The sequence below is a fragment of the Meleagris gallopavo genome, chromosome 13 (assembly GCF_000146605.3).
Source record: "Meleagris gallopavo isolate NT-WF06-2002-E0010 breed Aviagen turkey brand Nicholas breeding stock chromosome 13, Turkey_5.1, whole genome shotgun sequence".
Classification (NCBI taxonomy): Eukaryota; Metazoa; Chordata; class Aves; order Galliformes; family Phasianidae; genus Meleagris; species Meleagris gallopavo.
The window spans coordinates 6113229-6135620 of record NC_015023.2 but is presented as its reverse complement, the minus strand read 5'-3'; the positions used below and the strand labels follow the sequence as shown (position 1 = coordinate 6135620).

The 22392-nt window shown below is 41.2% G+C and overlaps 1 protein-coding gene across 1 annotated transcript in view; it reads right to left on the bottom strand.

Moving 5' to 3' along the window:
• LOC100549374 (zinc finger protein 423-like) overlaps nucleotides 1-22058 on the bottom strand; it is a 61825-nt gene extending 39767 nt beyond the window's left edge. Inside the window, exons 1-2 of the mRNA XM_019619745.2 lie at nucleotides 22036-22058; nucleotides 16855-16939 (exon numbers count right to left, since the gene is read on the bottom strand). Of these exons, the coding sequence (XP_019475290.1) occupies nucleotides 16855-16909 (55 nt within the window). The 5' untranslated portion in view covers nucleotides 16910-16939; nucleotides 22036-22058. The remainder of the gene's footprint in view (nucleotides 1-16854; nucleotides 16940-22035) is intronic.
• Nucleotides 22059-22392: the final 334 nt, after the last annotated feature.

Here is a 22392-nt window from a genome sequence, read left to right as displayed (position 1 = left end):
GTTTATGTTCCTCTCCATGACATCCGTCCCCTAAACATTCTCCCTTAGATACAAACCCTTAATAGGTTTTCTCCACTGAACACTATTTACGGTGTACGAAATTATTAATAATTTCTCCTCAAACTATACTGCACATGGCTTGAAAACTCTGGAGAATAAAAAAAAAAAAAAAAGAATTTCCTCTCTCTTTCGTACCACACACAGAAAATATGACATTCACATCTTCCTTTATTATAAGGCAAGTTAGCCAGCACTGCGCCTACATTCCTTCCCAGACTACTCAGTGGCAGGAGCAATTAAAACATTCCTTGTGACCATGCGGTAGTGCTCGCTGTGCTGCTCTCAGAGTCGCTTTGCACTAAAAGCGGTTACAAAATTAGCGACAGCCCTGCTCTTTTTCCTTTTTTTTTGTAAGCTTCCATGTCAAGGTGACCCTTCTTTTGCATGTCACCCCAAGTGCTGCTGTATGCATACTGAACCAGCGATCTCCCAGTAATTAACACCAGCACTTAATGAAGTCCAGCTGCTGCGATGGCAAACTGAAGGGATGCCAACCTTTGTAAACCAGGAGTTGGGCTACTCCAGTTACAGCAGCCTGAAAACCACAGCCGTCAGCTTCTCTTTACCTACTTCTCAAAGATAATTCTTACCAAATAAGACAAGTGTTCGAGATTAAGCATTTAATAACAAAGCTTGTCTCTGAACTAATATTTCAAGCTGGAAATGATATAAAGAGCTGGATCAACTTAAATGAATGCTGCTAAATTAATAAAAATCCCAAGCAGCAAATGAAAAGCTAAAACGAAAATCTGAACTGTTAAATACATAAACCTTCAAAAACCCTGGAAGCGTAGTTCCAAGGGAAAATTGGAGACATTCTTCAGCAAAATCTGCTCTTCTGAACTCATTTCCCGACCCAGTACGAGACACTAACAGCCAACACTTTATTAAAATAACGCTCTCTGCAGACGTTTCCTTACATGCAAAGCTATGGTAGGGACACTAGGTAAAGCTTCTTTGAGAATATTTGAAAGGGTTTGTGCTCTAACTCATACCACGTGTATTTCAAAAGAGCAGAAAGAACTTCTTTCACACGCTTCCTCTGTCTTGCCCTGTTCCTTCATTTGCCTCTCTTAATACGTTACTCTTCTATGCAGAAGTACCAATTTTAGTGGAAAATTTCTAAACTCCTCTCCACAAACAAAAAAATAATTCAAACTCTTGACACAAGCTCTCCTTCCCTCTCAGAGCCATACAGTGGATATCCCACCCTTCTGCTGTACATACCCACGGAGGACTCCCCTTGGGTCCCAGGGACACCAGGCAACGATGTCACCAGGGCAGGACAAGTTGCTGCTCTGCCACCAGGTGAGACAGGCTTATCTGGAGAGGGCAGAACCACAGCAGATGTACTTCGTTTCCAAAATTGCTTGCAGAGATAATGGCTTTGACTATGATAAACACTAAATGGCCTTCTAAAGGCACAAGGGAAAGGAACTGACTAATTTACTGTCATTTAAACTAATTTACACATAGGTAACACGTATCAATCTAGAAATCTATTCAGCACCAGGAAGTCAAGTTACTAAGCAGGGGTTAATCTGAAGCTCAAGCGCTGCAATCGGCCCGGTTTCTCCACCAGAGACCTAACACTGCACAGGATCGGCAGTAAAAGTACATCCTTGATTATTCTGGATATCCATGCCCCTGAGAATATAACTTAAAAACAAAATCATTAGCTTACACAATAACACAGTCCTTGAAAAAAAATACTGTGTGTGCCGAGCACTGCTGATTTCCAAGCACAAATTCCGTTGTTTTTCTTAATGCTAGCTTTGGACCCTACTGATGACTCAAAAGGCGCTGTACTGAAGGAACTGCACGGCCTGGCAGCGCTCCGCCTGTATCAACACTTCACAGGCAGGAAGGCAGCACGAGGCAATGAGCCCAGACCCAAACTTCATTTAATTTACAGAAAATACTGCACGTATTACACTGTTTATTTTCTTACTTTAAGCCTGATATAAAGTTATCTTTCTATTAAGTTAGACTTTCATAGGAACAGCCAAATGTTAATAATCACAAAGCTGCTGCAGCTAGATTCCTCAAGGGCAAACCCTGGGAAAGGCACATGGTGGTTGTGCATGGCATAGTACAAGGCTCACGGACCTCTCACACACATTGGCCTCTTTGTATGAGTCAAACCTGCAGAAAGTCTGTTTCCAACAAAAGGGATCTGGTAACCATGATTATGCTGCCTTAAACCTGAACATTTTAGATTTCTTAGCTCCCTCTTTTGTTCAGTTTTAGTTCTCAAGCTTGCAGTTTTCCGCTCTGCTCCTTTTTTGAATGTTGTAACCAAGCATGACAAAAATCTACATCGTCAATGCTACCAATTGTTAAACAGGTGAGAATTATGAGTTTCATCAGGAAAAGGGGTTCATACATATATTTTAAATTCATTTTCCCAATCATTTCACGAGGCTGCTACCCTGTTCCTTCTGTAATGATAAAGCTCACAATGCGCTAGCACGGGACTTGTCTGCCTAAAAGTAGAGCCTGTACCTCTAGATACGGATTCAGAGCTAGGTACTGAAACCTTCCTACTTCCCAGTGCTGGGCATCCAGATCCACCTGCGCAGCCTTCGCACACACCGCAGACTTTGGGTTCCTCTATCGTGGTGATTACTCCAACGCAAACAGGTAGCAGGGCCCGTGTTCACAAAACTACAGATATTTTGTCTTTTTTCCTCGAGGCTTCTTTTGAAATTGCTGTGTGCTGGCAGCGCAGTGCTAAGTAGCAGGTAACCCTAAAAGATGTACATCAATTCTGGAAAAAACCTAAAATCTGTCGTTATGCAGCAGGCAGGGAGAAGCACAGAAGTTCTTGATGTGATACTACCTTATGTTAAGATCTTATAATTTAACACAATAGACATCTGAAAATAAAACTTTCTTCTATATGTGCATGAAGACAAGAACATACACTTCAATGTTATCTGTGGAAAGTACAATCTGCAGGCCTTCCAACGCTGTTGAAGTTACTCAGTACACTCTGGCACTGCTACATCCACACATCTGGATACCCACATTGCACCAATGCACACACACTTCACGGGCATGTAACTTCATTAACCAAGTGCCTGACAAGCGTGGCTCTAGCAGAATTGAGCAGCAGGGTTAGGGATGGCACAGGCACTACTTCAGAGCAACCACCATGCCACACTGGCTTTAGGAACAACATTCTGGATTCTGATACCCTGAACTTCAAACTTGCTCCTAAAGCAGCCACATTTTGCTCAGACAAGACACAGTTTTGTTATATACTATTTCAGGATGGAATCAGGTTTTCCTTATTGAAACAAAGAGGAAAAGCGTGCTTCTTCAGCCTGTAGCATTAGCTTTCACGTTCCCCAGCCATTTACCAGCAGTTTGCACAAGTCCATGGCCTCTGTGAGCACCCAGCCCCTGGGATGCTGCTGCCCTGCTGCCACAGAGAGGGGCAGGGCTGGCTGCGGCTGCAACGCTGCCTTTAGACAGAGGAATACTAATTGTCTTTTAAAAATCTCTATAGTATTTTGTCAATATTTTTTTATTACAGCAGAGCATGTATAAATATTTTATTGTAAACCAAGGGCCTAAAATAAACAGTTTAGTAAATAGTTATTACATTACAAGGAAAAACATCTGTGGCAACTGTTTTCCATGTAATTATTCTTGCTATTTTACATTAGCTCTCAATGTGAATTTCTTTGGCTCTAATGTTTCACTTGTTCTAAATCTTCCTCCTTGTTGCTATTATTAAAATCTTAAAAAGGTGCCAAATCTTAAATGAAGAAAAAAAATGATTCGCTAGAAATTATTCATATCACAGTGAGCCTCTACTAAACCTGGCAGGGGTGCAATATTTTCGGTGAAATTAACATAAAATATACAACTGCAAATTATCCAGGAAATAGCTATGTTCTTTACAGTGCGCATTTACATTTGGAAAAAAATGTTCTACTTATCTGTCTAGCACAAAGCCACAGCCTTTTCCAAAGGCAGATTTAAAGGGGCAGCGATGGCTCTGCACAGGGAGCGGTGTGACTGACAGCTGTGGGGAAAGTGACCCCGGGTGATGGCTGGAGGTAACAGCCTGCACTGGCGCTCCTCAGTGCCAATGCTAACAACCAATTTCAGACTTATTTTCCTTTTGGTAGGCTGGATGAATTTCCTCCGTTAGGCCTAAGTCCTTTCCACTAAACACAAGAAATACTGTATTGCCATGTAAAATGCAAATTTTGCTGTAAATATTTTATAAAATTGTTGCATACATCCCAAAAGCTATAGGTCTTAATTGAGAGCAGGCTATTTTTCCAGTCAATATATGGAAATGGAAAATGCTAATTCATGTTTTTCTACTTATGAAAAACCCTAGAGAACGGCAAAACCACAAATGCACTCACTTTAATATTATAAATATAATTTGGCTCCCTCTTTGCAGTCCCCGATGTCCTGGCTTTTATCTCCCAGTGGCTGCAGAGGAAGAATCACAGGATCACTTCTACATCCCTGCGCAGGAAGTCACCCTTGTGCGCTGCCAGCTTGGCAAAAGAGCAAGAGCACAAGCTTGCAAACGCAAACAGGAACTGCACCAAGAAATTCCAGTGTTCCTACACAGGAAACAAGCCCCCAGCGACACCGAGCCAGCTCAGGGCGAGCAGAATGCGCAGACACGGCTGCCCAGGGCCAGCAGCACCGCGCGGAGCCACCAGTGCCCGCAGCCACCACGCTGTCCTGAGCCACAACCACTGCCCAGGGCCGCCAGCACCGAGGTGTGCAGGCAGAGGAGGGGCTGACCCCACACTGCCCTCCTGCCTGGTTCTTTGGCTTTGTGCTCTGGGGTGACGTGGGCAATACAGCCTGGAAGCCACCTCCCATCTGCTGGTGTTAAATATGACCAAAAGTGGTATAGCTGGCTCCAACACACAGTTAAGTTTATCCATCCATTTCTTCATTTCCTTGGCAAGGAAAAGACTTTTTTCTGCTTTTTCTAGGAGAGGAATCATTAGGCAGTTGAAGTTAAAACTCTGAAAAGGTCACTGATGCTGGCTTTGAAGACTGAAAATGACACTATTCCCCATTAGACTTTTAATCTCATGATAAGAGCTAAAGTTAACATGGCTATTTCATTTTCTACCAAGCAAGAGTAAACTCATTTTTCCTTTCTGTACCAGAATACTTAATGGCATCGTATCTTGATGAACAACATCTCGTAGTTAAACAGGAACAACGGAAATGCAGAACACTTCACAAGAGATTTTTTGAAATTTTAAACACTTATTTGAAAAATGATATTATTGAAAAAAACCTTGAAATCCTGAAAGTCTTGAAATCTTGAAAAATCTTACTACATGCAGAACAAAATCCACCCAGGGAATCACACCAAAGCCAAAGGACTACCACACAGAGGTCCTTGCTGGCACTGGCAGTCAGATAAGGGCGATGAGTCAATCTGTTCCCAGTTTGAGCTCTTCCTCCTACATCCCACTAAGCTTACTTGTGCAAACGTTCCTCAACTGTTCAAGCAATGCTAGTGAGCACCAGTGAGCCCCAGCATGCAAACAGGAGCTTTTTGAGCAAGGATTGCCACCAGGGCTCCCAATGGATATGAAGATTAGATATGTGAAAACCTTGCAGAAAAGTACTGGGGCAAAGACTTACAGGTGCACACTAGTTTCAAAGCCCAGCATTTGCTGTTATTATAGGCAGACGCATGGAAAAGATTTGATTTTCTTCATTCAAGACAGACTCTGATAACCAACTAGTAAAACTCAGACTATAATTTCTTATTCAGTGTTCCACATGAGATGCATTTTGCTGAATTTAACATGTTTTGCTGTTAATGGATTTCACAGTGTGTTGCCATTTTTATACAGCTGTCCAAATAAAATGTTGTGTACAATGATTTGCTTTTACTTTTTTGCTAGCCTGCAAATGGCAGCCACTTCCCCAGATTAAGCCTTAGGAAAATGGGGAACCTCTATGACTAGGCCATTTAGTGCCCATTCTTTGGGTCTCGAGAGTCCTTTACCGGTAACCCACATTCAAACAAGAATCAAGATGAAAGATAGATATAATTACACCTTGTACATTTATGATTTATGGGTGTTTCCAATGAAAGGAAAAACAAACTCCAATATTTTCAGTCATTAATAAGAAAAAAAAACATGAAGTTGTAGTTACAGAAGTAAGCAACCCACCTTTGTAGATAAATCTGGCCCTCCACACTGTATGACAAATGTCTCTGCCTTAAAATTTAACACCGGTGTTTAAATTGCAGGGATGATTTGTGCACAGAACACAAACCATGCACTAGTTGACAGTTTACAAGCAATGTCTGCACGGAGCTCCAGAATTGCTAACTTTCACCATCTTGAGCTGCTTAGCAATGAAGCATTTACAAGCAACTGCAAGTTACAGTTTCCAGACCGGCTGTTCAGAAATCCCTAGCAAGTTTCCCCATGTCCACCAATTTTACGTGGATGTGTTGACACTCAAAGCTGAACACTTACATACAGAAATCTCTGAGAACCAAGGAGTCTGATAGCTCCAAATGCCCTTGTAACGGGCACACAGATGTTGGATGCCTCAACAGTCACATCCATGAAGACTAACACAATTAACACAACTATCAAAATAATCCTTGAGCTTCAATGAAAATACAAGGAGAACCTATCTCTACTTTTAGTAATGCTATAGTAACACATGTAACTTTTCTGGCACCTTACATATTTTCATAGCATAGGATTTCTGCATGACTATGCAATTTTTTAAGACATGAAAGAAAAAGTTAAAAAGGCTGAGTTTAAATTTCAGAGCATATCACTATAATTATTGTAATTAAAAAAAAAAGAAAAAGAGAAAAACTATAGTTTGCTTTTTCAGCATAGGCTTTTAAATTTTCTTTGCTAAACTATATCAGAGGACATATAACTTGAAAAAGCTTAGCTTAAAATATCAGCTGTCTCCATGAGGTTTTCAAACATGTAAGTATAAAGAAATACATAAGTATAAACTAATCTAGAAACTCAAATCTCAGAATGTAAATTTGCTGTTCCTTCGAAGCTCATTAATGATTGTAAAAGATTTTAGATGGGTAGAGTGGCTGTTTTGCTTTTTTTTTCTCTCACAAATCCTACATTTTAAGCATAAATACTGAGCCAAAAGGTCAAAAGTTAAATAAATCCTTAACTAGAAAATTAAAAAAGGAGAAGATGTCACTAGAGTACTTTCTTTCCTCAGTTTTTGCTATCTATATCCGGCCCAGCTTGAATCAGTTACCATTCATTCCATAAGGTTTCATCATTTAAGTTTTGTTGCCAATATTTATTCCTGGATATAACTCACAGTCATGGGGTTTGGGAAATATTTGTCCATACAACAACATGTAATAACTGATGTGTGCAAAACATCACAACAGAAGACAAGCCAACCGTGCCAGCTGATACCGTTATTTTAAAACACCCAAAGCCTACCTGGAGCAAAACTTGAAACCAATGGATCTGCCTAGATCGAATCATACTAAAAGTCATGCCTGTGAATACAGAATAAAATATACCCCTCATTAAATGGAGTGCAGCAGGCTGTGACTGGCCAATGGACTGACTCCTGCACATCAGCGGCGTGCTATGGACTTCTTTCCTGCAATGACATTTCTCGGACTCCTCTTCACCAGTGCAGGAGGAGCAAATGAAGGAAGCACACGGCCAAACCGTTCTGGACCTGTCCCCATGGGAAGCAGGAGGCGAGGAGAAGCCATCTATGGGAAACAGGATGAACAGGGAGGTTTTATGACCTGCTATAGTGCTCAGTCTTCTGAGGACCATGGTACTCTTACATAGCAGTTGTGGGGTTTTTTTTTGTTATGGTAGGACAAAAAAAAAAAAGTTTTTTTGGTTTCTAAAATCATAATTTCTCACCAGGAAAAGGTCAATATTTCAACTGACAAAGAAGGACGCGTATCTTCAACTTCTTATTGTTGGAACATGGCAGACAACAGCACTGTCAGTTCTTAAAAGCTCGACACTCCTGCGGGGAAGTTGGACACGGCCAAGCTCCCACCACCCTCCTCAGGCTCACCGCACAGCCACACAGCAGCTGCTGCCTCCTGCAAGAATGGCAGCTTCTTGACTTTTTAATTAAAGGAATTTGTTTTGAAAAAAAGCACACAATGAATCTGCAAAGTTACAAAATTCTGTTACTTACAAAGGCCTAGAACTGTCAGAACTCACTAACAGACAGTGTGATATTCAAGCAAGCAAAGACTTCTGGCACAAACAGCAAAGGAAATTTGTGCAAAAGCTTTACCTGTGCTGGGAGCCTTGAAACACTGAAAAAGGTAAAAGCATTTAAATAATGTACACAGGCTTCCTTCTTGGGAGTAATTTGCAAGGACACTCTGCAAGTTTCCAATAACAAATGCAGGGGAAAAAAATAAAAAAAACCATGTGAGTACCCATAGAAGCAGGACTGTACAGGGAGGTCTGTGTTCAATTTGACTTGTTTACCAGCTAGGAAAAAACAGAAATATCAGTTGTAATCTCTTGTTCTAATATACCAGATTAAATCCTCCCCAAGGTTAGGGGCGCTGTTTAGTTTGAACTGTAATTAAAGGCAATGGGCCAACTGTCTCTCTTTGAAGTCAACCAAGTAACAGGAGGAACAAATCTGGACCTTAACAGACAGGCAGGCCATTTCAGTCCAATAACTGCAGAGTAAGGGTTCAGCATATGTAAGCCAGTACCCAATTCAAAACCAGGGGCTTTTATTATAATAAGCAGAGGAAGAAAAAAATGAACATTTTAGGTTTGGTGCTCAGAAGTGCTGGATATCAAACAAAGTGTTTAGAAAATGAAATCCAGGATTTTATTAGTAGAGAATGAATTTTCTTACAGTTTACTAATATGATAAACTTTATTTTTCCTTTTTCCTGACTGGAAATGGTCTGGAACCTTGTCAAGAGTTCCCCAAAGAGGTAAAAAGAATATTCTATAACTCTGCCACTAATTCCTAGCTAACCCAATATGGATTTTCCATTCATTCCTTTGTTCCTCGTTTATTTTTCATATTACACCTACCTTTCACGGAAAGGCACCTGAAGTTTCCAAACCAACAGATTTGTATGGCAGATAAGAAAGAAATGGGGGTAATACCTACTTGCTCCAGACAAGGCTGCTATTTATTAAAAAGCTCCCACAAACAGATCCTAAGCACCTCGATCTTACAACAGAGCTGATAGAGATGTTAACACCTGGAATTCACACTGGAAGAACTTCCTTAATGCATCATTTCTATCAAGTCTGAAGTCCACACTAGAAATGAGGGAGGGTTCGCTCCCCAGCCCCCAAGAAATATTCTGGTGTTTGTTGCTGGAAAGTAGGACACAGAGGGGTGCTGACCTCTCCGCTGGGAAGCAGTGGAGTCATTTTGCCATCTGCAGGGAGAACCAAAACCCCATATGGTGAGAACTTGCATTTTTTTTTTCCACATTCAATACTAGCAAAGAAGGACTAAGAAATTTGTGAACTTGAAGAGACACGGCCACACACACAAAGCATCTGAGAAACAGGCAGGAAGCATCTCTGCAAAGTATTAAATGCACAAGTACAGCAGTTTTCGAGGTTAATGGCATCCACAAAAATGAAGAACAAGTTACACGTTCAGGACAATCACTGCTACACAGGGCAGAGTTTACTGAAGAACAGCATTTTTTGCCATGGTGTCCAGCTGATATTGATAAGGCTGGGAACAGATTGAGGTGTTTGCTAATGATTACTCTGAAGAAAAATCACACTTAAAGCTCTGACTGATTGCAGAAAAGGTGTTTTATCAAGTGCTGCCTTTATGAATACATATGAAACTACCAGGAAAATGTTTAAACAGGTGTAATCACAACTGCCTATGAAAATTGAATTTGGAGGCTGCAAGGAATCTTAACACAGTTAAGAAAGAATGAAAGCAATGTGAAACTGGGATCATAGCCGATTATGCATGTATCATGCAAAACAGGAATGTTGTCATAGCAGCTATAAAAATGTCAGTGAAAACTGAACTACTATTACCAAGTTGTAAATGAAATGAAAAATGCAAAAGGAAAATGTGAATGAATACATTAAAGGAAATGCTATTTCTTTCTTTGTAGATAAACAAGTGAAACAAAACACATTCTCATGAAATGGAGTAAATTTTACGAACAAATATGCATAGATAACAATTGCAGGAGGCCACATCTATACAGTGTGGCTGGATAAAATCATTGTGATTTTGGATAATGAATTTTCCAGGGCTTGGAAAGGCAGCGACAGTAAATACACAATTTATTAAACCAGTTTCAAAGTAAGAGACCAATTAAGTGCTGAATTATATTACGGGCTGATATTGTTTGTACTAAAAAGAGCATCTTCAGCCCGTTAACAAAGGTAATTTGGCTTTCGGTGTGACTATGCTGTTAAAAACTGTAAGTTTTTATTGGAACATTTCTAGCTTTTATGCACTACACTCCTTAACACGTTATTTAAGTACTTGCACAAGCGCTTACAGCTCAAGGCAGTGAGAAGAATGAAAATGCCCTGGGCTCAGGGCTGGAGCAGGGATGGCTGGGCCTGCTGGCAGCAGCGCAGCCTTTGTCTGGGACCAGGCACAGCCCCAGCCACAGCCCCAGCCCCGCTCGCAGCGGCCCTGCAGGCTGCAGCCAGCCCAGGGCGCGGGCAGGCAGTGCGGGAGGGCTGTGCAGACTGCAGGCTGCGCTCGCCACTACAGCTCATCTTCCCTAAAATTGGTCACTCGCAATAGCCAGCCCCTGCAACACAGAATTCTAGCAGATACTGCTAATTAAAGCAAGTCCACGTAGGCTTGGATATTTAAGCAAGCACTGGGTAAATACATGAAGGTTGTACCTTCCCTTTCTGCATTAAAAGAGTGATTACTAGGAATATGCTTTACAAACACTGAAGTTAAAAAATATTTTTCAGTTCCTAATGTGTCCATAATTAATTCACACATTCAGCTGTTGAGTCCAGAAATATGTTCCTGTTGATAATATGCATCTGATGCTTCAAAAACAATCTGGCACATTACTGTTTGCCTTAGTGCCTGAAAACTACTACCAAGGCAGTGCTTTGCAATGTCATCACCATTGCTACCACGCAGACACTTTAATACGAGTGCTTGATCTGAAAGGTTTCCCTCAAGAATCAAACAGCTCAGTCTCAGGACACAATGTCATGACAGTATCTAAATGGAAGAGAAGGTGTTACCAAATAGCACCCTTAAACTTAAAAACACCCTAAATCAATTAGAATTCATGAGCCGTGTCAAACAAACACCACACAAAAAAGGGAATTTTACAAGAATTAAAATCACCCTTCTCCCTCTATTGACTACGTATACTGCATATAAATGATATTTTATAGTGAGAAAGATTCTGAAAAGCATTATCCTTCCCAGCTCTCAAACCAGTGAGGAGAGGGAACAAAGTGCTCCAAAGGATCAGACCCTACAATGGGAAATGCATCACATCCTCATCAGAGATGCCCTGGGTTAATATTTCCTTATGCATAATGCTGAAGCTGCAAAAACCATTTTCACGTACATCCTTTTCATATGCACATGCACTTAGAATGTTCTGTGACAAGCAGGAGTTAAAAACACCCAAAAGTAGTCCCAGTTTCTGTAGAATAGTAGCATATACATTAGAAATTCTGATATGATCTGAATTATGAAAACAACAATTTCTTAAATCAAAAGGAAATTGTTTGCTTCGATTTTTAAACAGAAAACATAACTGTGTGCATCTTGGTCTATGTTTGGTTTTGAACACTACCTCAGCTCCTTCTCTGCTGGTTCCATCTTGCTCGCTATCATCTACTGATTACTGGAACATAAAATCAGCTTTCTCGATTGCTTCTTTTGAAAAAATACTTCTGTAGTTACTAGTGCTCTTAAGAACAACAAACCTACAAGTAACAATATACCAAACCTGTATTTGGTAATTTTTTTTTTTTAAATACTTGTATGCATCTGAAAGAAAAACAACTGTGGATAGATGTTATCCCCCTGTTTTGTGTTTAATTCTGGCAGAGCAACTCCAGAGCTTGAAACATGATCTCCAAGGGCAGGAAAGGTAATTTAGATACTTGCAGCCCTCCATTACACACAGTGTACAACACGCCACAGCTTGGGGCAGCGCTTAGAAAATTCTCCCCGTTCCTCCAAACACAGTTGTTTAACACGGCTGTCCCCATCACATCAAACAAGGAGATATTTATTTGGACAGCAGTCCAGGAACCAGACCCCAGAACAATTTCAGTGTGACTCCTGGAAGCTTTCCCTGCAGCACTCCCTCAGCTCCCAGGCGGCCCTCGCAGCACGGAGCAGGGCCTCCCGCTCTGCCTCGCGCACACCGCAGCCAGCCTGCGCCCCCTCCTCATCCCCACCACCAGCCCACTCCTCCTGCCACGTCCACGCCGCCACGCTGACCAGAGCATGCACACGTGTAGGGACGGGAGCAGCACTGGAAGGAGCAGCTGAGCCTGAAGGGCCGGGCAGACTGCGGGCGGCTCTCTCGAGCCCACGGATGCTCGTACTCTTCTGTATCATGGGGCAGGAGGATGCTGAAGTCATTCTGCTGTTAGAGCACAGCCAGAAATAATTAGTTTCTGTGTTCCGGCATTAACCGTGCTGCAATTGAGCTTCTTATGTGTGTTTGCCAGGAGACTTTTGCAGATGAAGGGAGAAAGGAAGGTGGGAAGAGTCATTCATCTTTTTTGAACATTAAATAGAAAACAACTCCCTCTAATCACAACACAGAAGTACTGCTATGTCCACGACTGCTCCTCATGCAGGGCAGAGCCTCAGCACAGATTTGAATGCTCTGCTTCTTGACATTGTGGCACCAGACACGCTTGGAGGGCAATGAGCCTGAGGTTTTGTATGCAGCCTGAGACACAAGAATTAGGGCACCCTGCCCGGCTGTGGGACACGTGTAAACTCATCAGCAAAACTCTGGGCCATAGGGGCTTTTCCTCTGCCAGCTCCAGAGATGCTGCGGGATGCAGGTGCTGGACCCTGCCCCTTGGCAACCCTTGCCCACGTGTGCCGGGGCCTTAGCAGTGGCTAGAGGATAGGGAATTCCAGTTCCTCAGCTCCCAAAGCCACAAGAGAAAAGCTGCATTAACAGATTTCTGTGCTTCTGGCTGCTGCCATGGCTGCGCACCGCCCCCCATAGAGCCCACGGCTGCGTACGCCCATCTTCCTGCATCTAACAGAGACTGCATGCACATCAGAGGCAGGAGAAGGTGGGGAGATAAGGGGGAGAAGCTTTAAACATTGCCAGGTCAGCGCAATAGGAGGTAAGCAAGTACAGAGGCTGCAAGGAGTACTGAAAGTTTTTGATATACTCCCAAGTGGACTCCCCAGCGCCTGTAAATGTTTCAAAGGGGGATCCCCTCTCTGTGCGTGTGGACAAGTTTCAAAGGAGTCCCAATCAGTGCAATGTTTCAAAGACCTCTACTCCCTACCCCGAGCCCCCTTCCTGCCCTCCCCCACCCCAGGCTGAAAACATTTCTAAATAGATCCTATCCTGTCTAACTGCAGCTGAAGAGGTCTGCTCTGCTGCTTCCAGCCCTCCTACAGGCCCCAGTGTAAAATGAAACATAACATCCACCATTTACCTCCTCCGAGGATGGATCCAGCCCGCTCCTTCTCCAGGGACCCTGTACAGGACCCACTATGCCTCTGTGTTTGTGCACAGGATATGAAGGGCTAGAGTGCAGAAGGGTAATTTTTCAAAGCAGTGCGTGGGAGTAGCACTGGAAATTCCCTGCATATCGCTTTGAAAAAAATAACCCCCGACTTCCATGAATTATGAGAAGGGCCTCCGACTCCAGCCTGAAGAGCTGAGAGGTGGAGGAGGGACAGCCAACTGCACTGGAGGCACTCTCCACAGCTATGATGTAAGAAATAACTGAAATCTTTAATCACATTATGGACACTGCTACCTAGGGGGCATCACGCCTACAGATCGGGGATTCCTTTGTTGACAGTCACTTGAGCAGAATGAAACTGTAAGCAAGCATTTAGGACATCTGTCAACTATTGATTTTGTGTTTTGCAAAGTATGAGAAGAAAGCGCAGCTGAGAGGTCTTGGATTATCAAAGCCAAGTGTGTTTTTTTTACCTAAAACTACATGTCAAGGCTAACTTCATTGTCTCCACTCACTTCAGATTCAAATGAGATAAAAACCTCTCCCTGGAAATGCTTATCCTACTCAAACTCTTATCTTAGATTGGTATCAATCATTCATTTTCCCCAGACGGCACCTCAATGACTATATTAAAGCAGACACCTTAATTTCAGACAGACTCGAACAAGTTCATCTCACTGAGCCAGATGCCAGCTCCTTAGCAGGCACAACTCAAGAGCAGGGTCTCCCCAGTCCCTGTGCACCTCAATGCTCACTTCAGGACCATGACACAAACAAATCCTCGGGTGCAGGTCTTGCACTGACAACAGTGACGTTAGCAACTGCTGTGACACAGACCTACAGAACAGACACATCAGCTTCTTTCTCTCACTGCCATCTGACGAAGCTCGGTCTAACAGCAAGGAAACCTCTTCCACTCCGTGTTGTACCATCAACAAGGAAGCCAGAGCGATAGCAAGGGACGTGCTTGTCTCTCCTGCAGCCTGTGAAAGGGATTAAGGCTCTCAGGCTTTGAACAAAGGCAAGCCCAGGAAGCAATCCATCACTCCGCTGACAGCACTACGCAAATTATCACCAAAAATGTGCACAGGATTTATTGGTAGAGAAACCAAGGCACCTAGTCTCACCTCCCAGATGCAGCATTCCCCAGCAAAGAGCAAATGCCAACAGGAGACTCACTGACACATTTTTGGAGGCAGCCCCATGTCCCAAAGAGGGCCAGGAACCTGTGAACAGGCTGAGCTGCTCCACAGCAGGAGGAAGAAGGCTCCTCACGAGAGGTTTCTATACTTCCCTCTTCCCCAAACTCCACTATAAGAAGAGATGACTTCATGAATGTTCTCAGCCCACCTCTCAGTAAAAAGACACAAAGACATGATCCCTACGCAGAAAGATGAGTTGTTTTCTTACCGTTCTGGCATTTACAATGTCCTAGGTATGTGGAACTGAGTCCATGTATACCTTTGCTTTTATATAGGCTTTTTCAACATATCTGTTAGAACTTACGCACAGCTTCAAGGAAACAGCAAGTACAGTTTTCACAAGCCACAGCACCACACTTTTCTCAGCCTCCTTTGACTTATAGCAGTGTTGTTTTCCAATAGCTCTCCAATACTGAAACTTCTAACGACATATACATCATCATGTATTATTCCAGACAGCAGTAATTTGGAGATATAAATAGATAAACTTCACACATCAATCACTGTACAGAAATTACTTCTTTCCAGAAGGAGAAAGAATTCCTCTCTCAAATCAAGCAGAACCTTAATTCAACATTTCATGAGCTATGAATTTAAAGATCAGTGATCATTTACTGTATCACAACTTGGGCTGGAGCAATAAGCTTTCCCATGGACTCCTTTCTTTCAGGCTTTTACTAAAAAATTCTAGGGGGGAGCTGTATGAAATCACTGTGGTCCAATTAACAAGGATCTCACTCTTCAAGCTTGCAAACAAGAGATTACAATAACACCTGCTACAAAAGCAAACATTTTTAGATATCTTCATCTTAACCTGCTTGACATTGACTTGAAACTCCCGCCTGGCTCTGGAATGAAAATTATTGTGACTGACACATATATATTTCATGTGGGGGCAGGGGGGGACAAGTACTGTGTCAGTCTGCATTTCTCTTTCTCTCTCTCTCTCTCTCTCTCTCTGGTATTTATGCATAATTCAAATCAAAGATAATAGGAGTTACACATATGCATTGATGGGAGAACATTTTCCTAAATGTAAAATTATTGAAGGAAAATCACTATGCTTATGGGAGATAAATGCTGCACATGAACATATGAGAAACACAAAGTGTGCTATGGGGTCTATGGAGGATCTCATACAACATATACCGACAGTGGCATGTGTAAGGAGCTCCTCCGTGGTCTATGCATCAAAGTAAACTGACCTCTTGGGCCAACACATATATTCCTAACATCTGTACACACATTTCTTTGCATTCATCAGAAAAGAAATCATCCAGCCGCAGCTGAAATACAACCCATCACGTTACAATAACGCTACTTCAGACTCCTATGACAGGACAGTAACAGAGGCAGCAGGCACTGCTTTGTAAACCACTTCTGTATCTGAAAAGTTGAACTTTCTGAAGTCCAGAATTGTTGGAAAGAAAAAAAAAACCACTGAAATAACTCCGTAAGCTTTTTGTTTTGACAGTGTTCTTCAGGAATTCACCACATTTAGCTGGGAAAATGCTAGCAGTTAAATCTATTCAATGTCATGACATACAAAATTGAAACATAATTGCTCCTAAGTGGTTGACAACTGGCAAGTACTTTTTACGTGGATAGAGAGAAATTTATGCTATCAAATGGAAGATACTGTCAAAAGTTTGATTTTAATATAAATGAAAATGCTAGACGAGGACTCAAAAGGATAAGGAAAAAAGCTCAGCAGTAACACTTTTACAACCACATATTTAAAAAGCTTTGAAGTGAAGAATCATTACATCAAAATCATTTTCCTTGAAAGATAAAAAAAAAAATAAATTACAGCATGAATATTAACAAGTTATTAGAATGGTGAATTTCAAAGAGTAGCAAAAAACAAGCAGCCCATGAGTGGCCTAGTTTAAAGGATGTCTTACCAATCATATGGTTAGCGACATGGATTTGTATCTCTCTCTCATTCTCAAAGGTCATCTGGCACTTGATGCACTGATAGGTCTTTTTCTGTTTAATAACCAAAAAGAGATTAGAGAAAACTGCACTGTAGCATAAGGCAAGTGTGATCATAAAGCATGTTATGTGCTTCAACTTCCCTCAACTCAGCCCTTTTCTGCTCCTACATCCCCAACAAGATATCGACTTTGGCTGGACTTTTAGGGACCATAAATGCAATCTCTATGTAACAGCCTGCTTTTAGACAACTTTAATTTCAACTTAAAACATTTTCAAATGACAGTACTTGTAAGTCTGCTAGAGTACTTTGGCCATAATCAAATTGCTCGTGTCATTTAACCCATTACAGTAACAGCTCCTGTGGAGTGAAAGAAAAGGAATTCTGTTTTCACAAAGATCAACTTTTTAAAAAAATTCCGTCTTTACAGAAAGCAGCAGGAAAACACATAATAGTTATTTGGGGAAGTGAAGGACAGGAGGAGGAATACATTTTGCACTGGTTTCCTATCAGAAATCATGGAAAAATTACCACAAATAATGGTTTTCTAGCACAATCTCTTGCAAATGTTCTCTGCCACAAAGTCATACCAGGGAGGCTTAGCTGCAGAAATCAGGAGATAGTGTGAAGAGGCAATTACATGAAGCATTTATTCAAATAGGAGAAATGGGGTTTGGACTCAGATTGACAGCAGTACATGCACTTGAGCAATAAGACAGTGAAAAATTCAAGAAACCATTTGTAGAAATGAAAACGCATAGGACAAGATAGGCATCCAAGTTAGGAAAAAATAAATGTCTGCTGCTAAGCTTTTGTACACTTGGAAATTTCCCAAAGCAGGACTACTGTGCTCTGGTCTAACGTGCATGCTCAATCACTGCATGGGAGCAGGTTATCTTAACGGACATTTTTTGACATGCAATTTAGAAAAATTGGGCCTTTTGTTCCTATTTCTTCCTAGCGAATAACTCCTACTACAACAGTTGCCACCAGGCAGCTGGCTGTTTTTGCTGCTTGTGCACTAAGGTAGAGCGTAGCCCTACAGCAGGACTGTATGGCAGCAGAACACGTGTGAAATACCCCACTCATGCCTTGACTCCACTGGCAGATGGATGAGAATCCCAAGCCATCAGCAGTGAGGAAGCTAACTCAGTAAGCAAAATCCTCTTACATTTTTGAGACAAAATATTTTGTGGGTATTTTTTGTGCAGTGTTAGATGAAAACAACTTTTTCTTACGGCCTCCACCCCACACCAAGGTATAGAATCCCATTTTTAGGACAGCAGTAATAAATAAGAAGTTTTGAGTTAAACAGAGGAGGTGCTGTCATTCCCTCTGCGTATGGGATCCAATTTCCTTGAGCACCTGCTGAGGAAATAACAAATTAGGTGCTGCCAGGAGCTTCATAACTACTTCCCATGTCATCAGTGGCAACAAGTTAGCCTGCTGGAGGTTAATGAACATGCTATAATATCACAACGACAAATGCAACCATCTATGGATGGTATGCACGTTCCATGAATTCAGTACGCAGTATGTGTTTGCACATAGGCAGGGCTTTCTAGGCTAAAATAACAATGGGTAATTAACATGATAACAGGAAGAAAGATAGACTCCATTGGCTGAAAACTGACACAGCCAACCGTATAAAAGGAAATACTTTGGATAGGCTAGTTATCCCTAGGTAGCTCAAGAAAGTATCCTCCTGGAATCCATTCTGAAATCAAGGCTGCTAATGGAAAAGCAGCTGGACTTCTGCTGCACTGTTCCTTGGGAATCTATTGCAGCAGACGAGTGCAAGCACACATACATACACATGTATTCCCAAGCCTCAAGCACACTGGCATACACATGCTAAGGGAAAAAATAAAGAATGCAAAAATCCTTAGAAGAGAAAAACAGGAATGAGCTGTGAACGATTCATGTGGTCACATTTAGAACTTGAAACCTTTCTCTTCTTTGAAACTTCAAAGTTGACTGACTTCTGTGCCTTGTTCAACACTTATCTGTGTTATGAGGGTTCCCTAAGTAACCAGCTAAGAAAGATTGTTTCAGCTCAACTCTATTTCGAGCTTTTAAACTTACATTAGACACAGACAAGTAATTTATTTTTTAAACTGATTTAAAAAGCAGAAAGCTTCTGAAAGCTACTTACTAACAGATCTGGAAACAGGATGTCTTTGTTTATCCACAGACCCTGCACCAACTCCTCCACACCATTTCACAAACTTGTAAAACGCTCTGCTTGGTGTGACCACCCCTCAAAGACAGCAGATTGCAGACTTCTGTGAATATCATCTTTAGCTGCAGCCGATACACACATCACATAACCAAAGAATGGCTTGGGATGGAAGGGTCCTTAAAGCCCATCCAGTTCCAATCCCCTGCCGTGAGCTGGTTGCCACCCACCAGCTCAGGCTGCTCAGGGCTGCATCCAGCCTGGGAGAGATGTCTGATTGAGGCAATGGCTCTTTTGATAGCATACCCTCTTGGTACAAAATAAGGTCAACACATAGCTTCATACAGGCCACAAAATGACTACAGCTCGATTAGCACCCAAATGTATATGCAAAAGACGGAAGAGTTGATTTTTTGGCTCGTTAATAATTCTCTTTAAAAAAAAAAAGTCAAAACAATTTGATTTTCATTCTGAGAAAATGGGAGGAATTAGTTTTAATCCAAGGCTGTGTTATTTGTGGCACAAAACTGGACGTTTTGCTACCATTTTTGTGAGCACCATGACTTCACAGACAATTGCAGTGGGGTGGTTATCTCTTTTTAATATCTTGTCTTTATGTATGATAACAAAACAGAAGCCCTGATTCTGAAGAGCTCATAGTCTAGATGACAGCTTCAAGGTGGCAAAAGAGACCAGATGAGCTGGCCTTCAACTGAGAGCTCAGTCCCTATTAAGTCAAGATACTTCACTCTAATCTTGGCACAAAATAGCAGTAATAACAACAGGGGGGTCTGGTTTCTTTTCTGAAATAACTATTGTTCCCATGGGTTTTCCAGACTGTCCTCCTTTAAATCTGGAAATGGTTTCCTGTTCTACAAAGAAAATATTCCTCCATTCAGTGGATTTACAAGGGTAGAGAAGGGGTGGGGGGAGAACAAAGAGAAGGATTTGAATCCAAGAAAGAGTGCAGGAGAAAAGGAACTGAGTTAAAGGAGCACAATGGGGTTCATTCTTCTGATTTTCTATGCCACCTCCTTTGCTTCTTCAGTCTAAATAACCTAGGTGGGCTAAATAAAGAAACACCATTCAAGATGGAAATTTAACTGAAGCCAGACTATTTGCCCTTTTCAATGTTAAACAAGAATAGTTTGTGATGATTATCGTATAAAGTAAGGATAAATCTGTGTAAGAGAAAGAGTAGCCTGAAAAGTGACTGTTTCCAGTAACAGAAGAGACAATAAGAAATCTCAGTACTAAACAGTTTGTCATATTTCTCAGGACAGGCACATTCCTCCTGAAGGTGTTAAAAGGAATTAATAAAATGTATTCAAAACTGAAGCTCCTACGCACAGGAATGTGCTCAGTAGAAATGAAAGCATTGCTTCTGATGTGATCATAACAGAATATAAAAAGATCCTGAGCTACACATGTGCCAGACACCAGAATGGTACCTATACTGGTGATGTTCATCTAATAAAAGAAACTTTTAGACCTACTGAGACAGAAGAACTCGTGTAGAACTATAAGAATCAAACATAAATTGATGGAAGAGTTGCCTTTTGCTACTAAGGTGTACTTTATTTATTCCTCCTAGTGATACCCTATACTAAATACTACTGATTTGGCTTAAAACTTCCTGATAACAAGTCCTCTGATGCAGATGTTTCCATGCAGAGGAAGCAAAACCTCCGTCCACCCGGAAATCTTCTTTGACTATCACAAATTGGTCCTACTTAGGTGTTTTACAAAGAAAGATGATTAATTCATACGTATATCTTCTTGGTTGTCTTTTTTTGTCGTAATAAAATGTGAGGAAGACAGAATGCAACGGCATTTTCAAGGGTTTCTTTCTTTTTTCCTTATGGATTAAAGAAAAACAAACAAACAAACAAACAAAGCAAAACAAAGGCTGCCAAGCAATTCTAGGTGCTTTTTGATAGCAAATGCAAATGAAATATAACTATTTATACCCTTCTTTGTGGTGCTACATCCACGTGCACACATAAATAAACATAAACAATAAAAAGGAATGGATTTGTTTCTTCTGATCTGTTTTCTCTCTGAAATTTTACCACTTTTTATTCATCGGGAGCTAGTAGTTATTTTCTTCCCTTATTTCATTATGGGGCTAAATCTTCACTTTTTTCTTCTGAAATTATACTAGGCTTCCATGCTCTTCAAGAAGTATAGCTGCTGGGATCATGATATCCATTACATTCAGAGAAGTTGTACATTTTTAACATCATCCTTTCTAATTACTAGGATTTCATTCTGCTCTTCCTTATTTATTCCGAAGAATACATTCATTATTTACAATCTAATCTTTTTATACTTTCTTTCTGAGTCTATTTGTTCCTAATCTTCAAGTGCCTTTCTGTTTAAGAAAGAAAAATCAATGAAGTGTTTAAAAAAGAAATCTGGAAATGCCCAAGAACTGGAGAGAAGTGACTCACATGGGCACCTGCAGGTTACTCTACATGCTTTGAGCTCTTAGACAGCTCTGCTAAAGCGGTGTTACTTGTGTACAGCACTAACAGGATGACAGAATACTGTATTCAACTTACAGAGCTTCGTTATGAAGCAGATGAAGCTAAGTAAACATTCCTGAAATACAGGAATTTATCAACATTTAAAAGAGATCATGGTTCTCTGACAGCCCCTGTGCTAGGCAGACACAAAGAGCATTCATTATCTTGAGAAACCTGAATGAAACACCAATAGTTTCTGCATGAACTGACATCAGAATTCAGGTCTTGTCCCTATAATGAAGGCTAAGATAAGTAATTATTTCTAGTAACAATATATCTATTCCTGGGATGCATTCCATAAAGATCTCTGATATTAGCATATGTACAGGCCATAGACACCTGTTGAAGGTACCATTTGCCATTGCCACAAATGCAGATTTTTCATTATCTTTTATAAAGGAACTAAGATCTGCCCTCATGGGATGAAATTCAAAGCATTTACCTTATTGGAGAACTTAAAACTCCCCTGAGGGAACAAGTACGGAAGCTCTCGCTGAAAAGAGAGAGTTAAAGCAAGAAATCAGAGCAGAAAATGGCAATGTATTCTGCTTCTGACAGTCAGTAGGCAAGAAAAGGCAATACTTTAGGCTACAGGCATGGTCATACGAAGAATTAGTTCTACCTAAGAGAATAGAAGTGTTTAAAAGGATTTAGAAGGCAATAAAGACAGAGAAGGAGGAAGCAGGATGACCTAGTCAGAGCCCCAGCTGAACTCTCAAAAGGTATCAGTTTGAAGGAGGGATGTTTTCATTCCTTACTCTTCTGCAGAATTTGCAGGATTAGGTGTATACACCAGGAG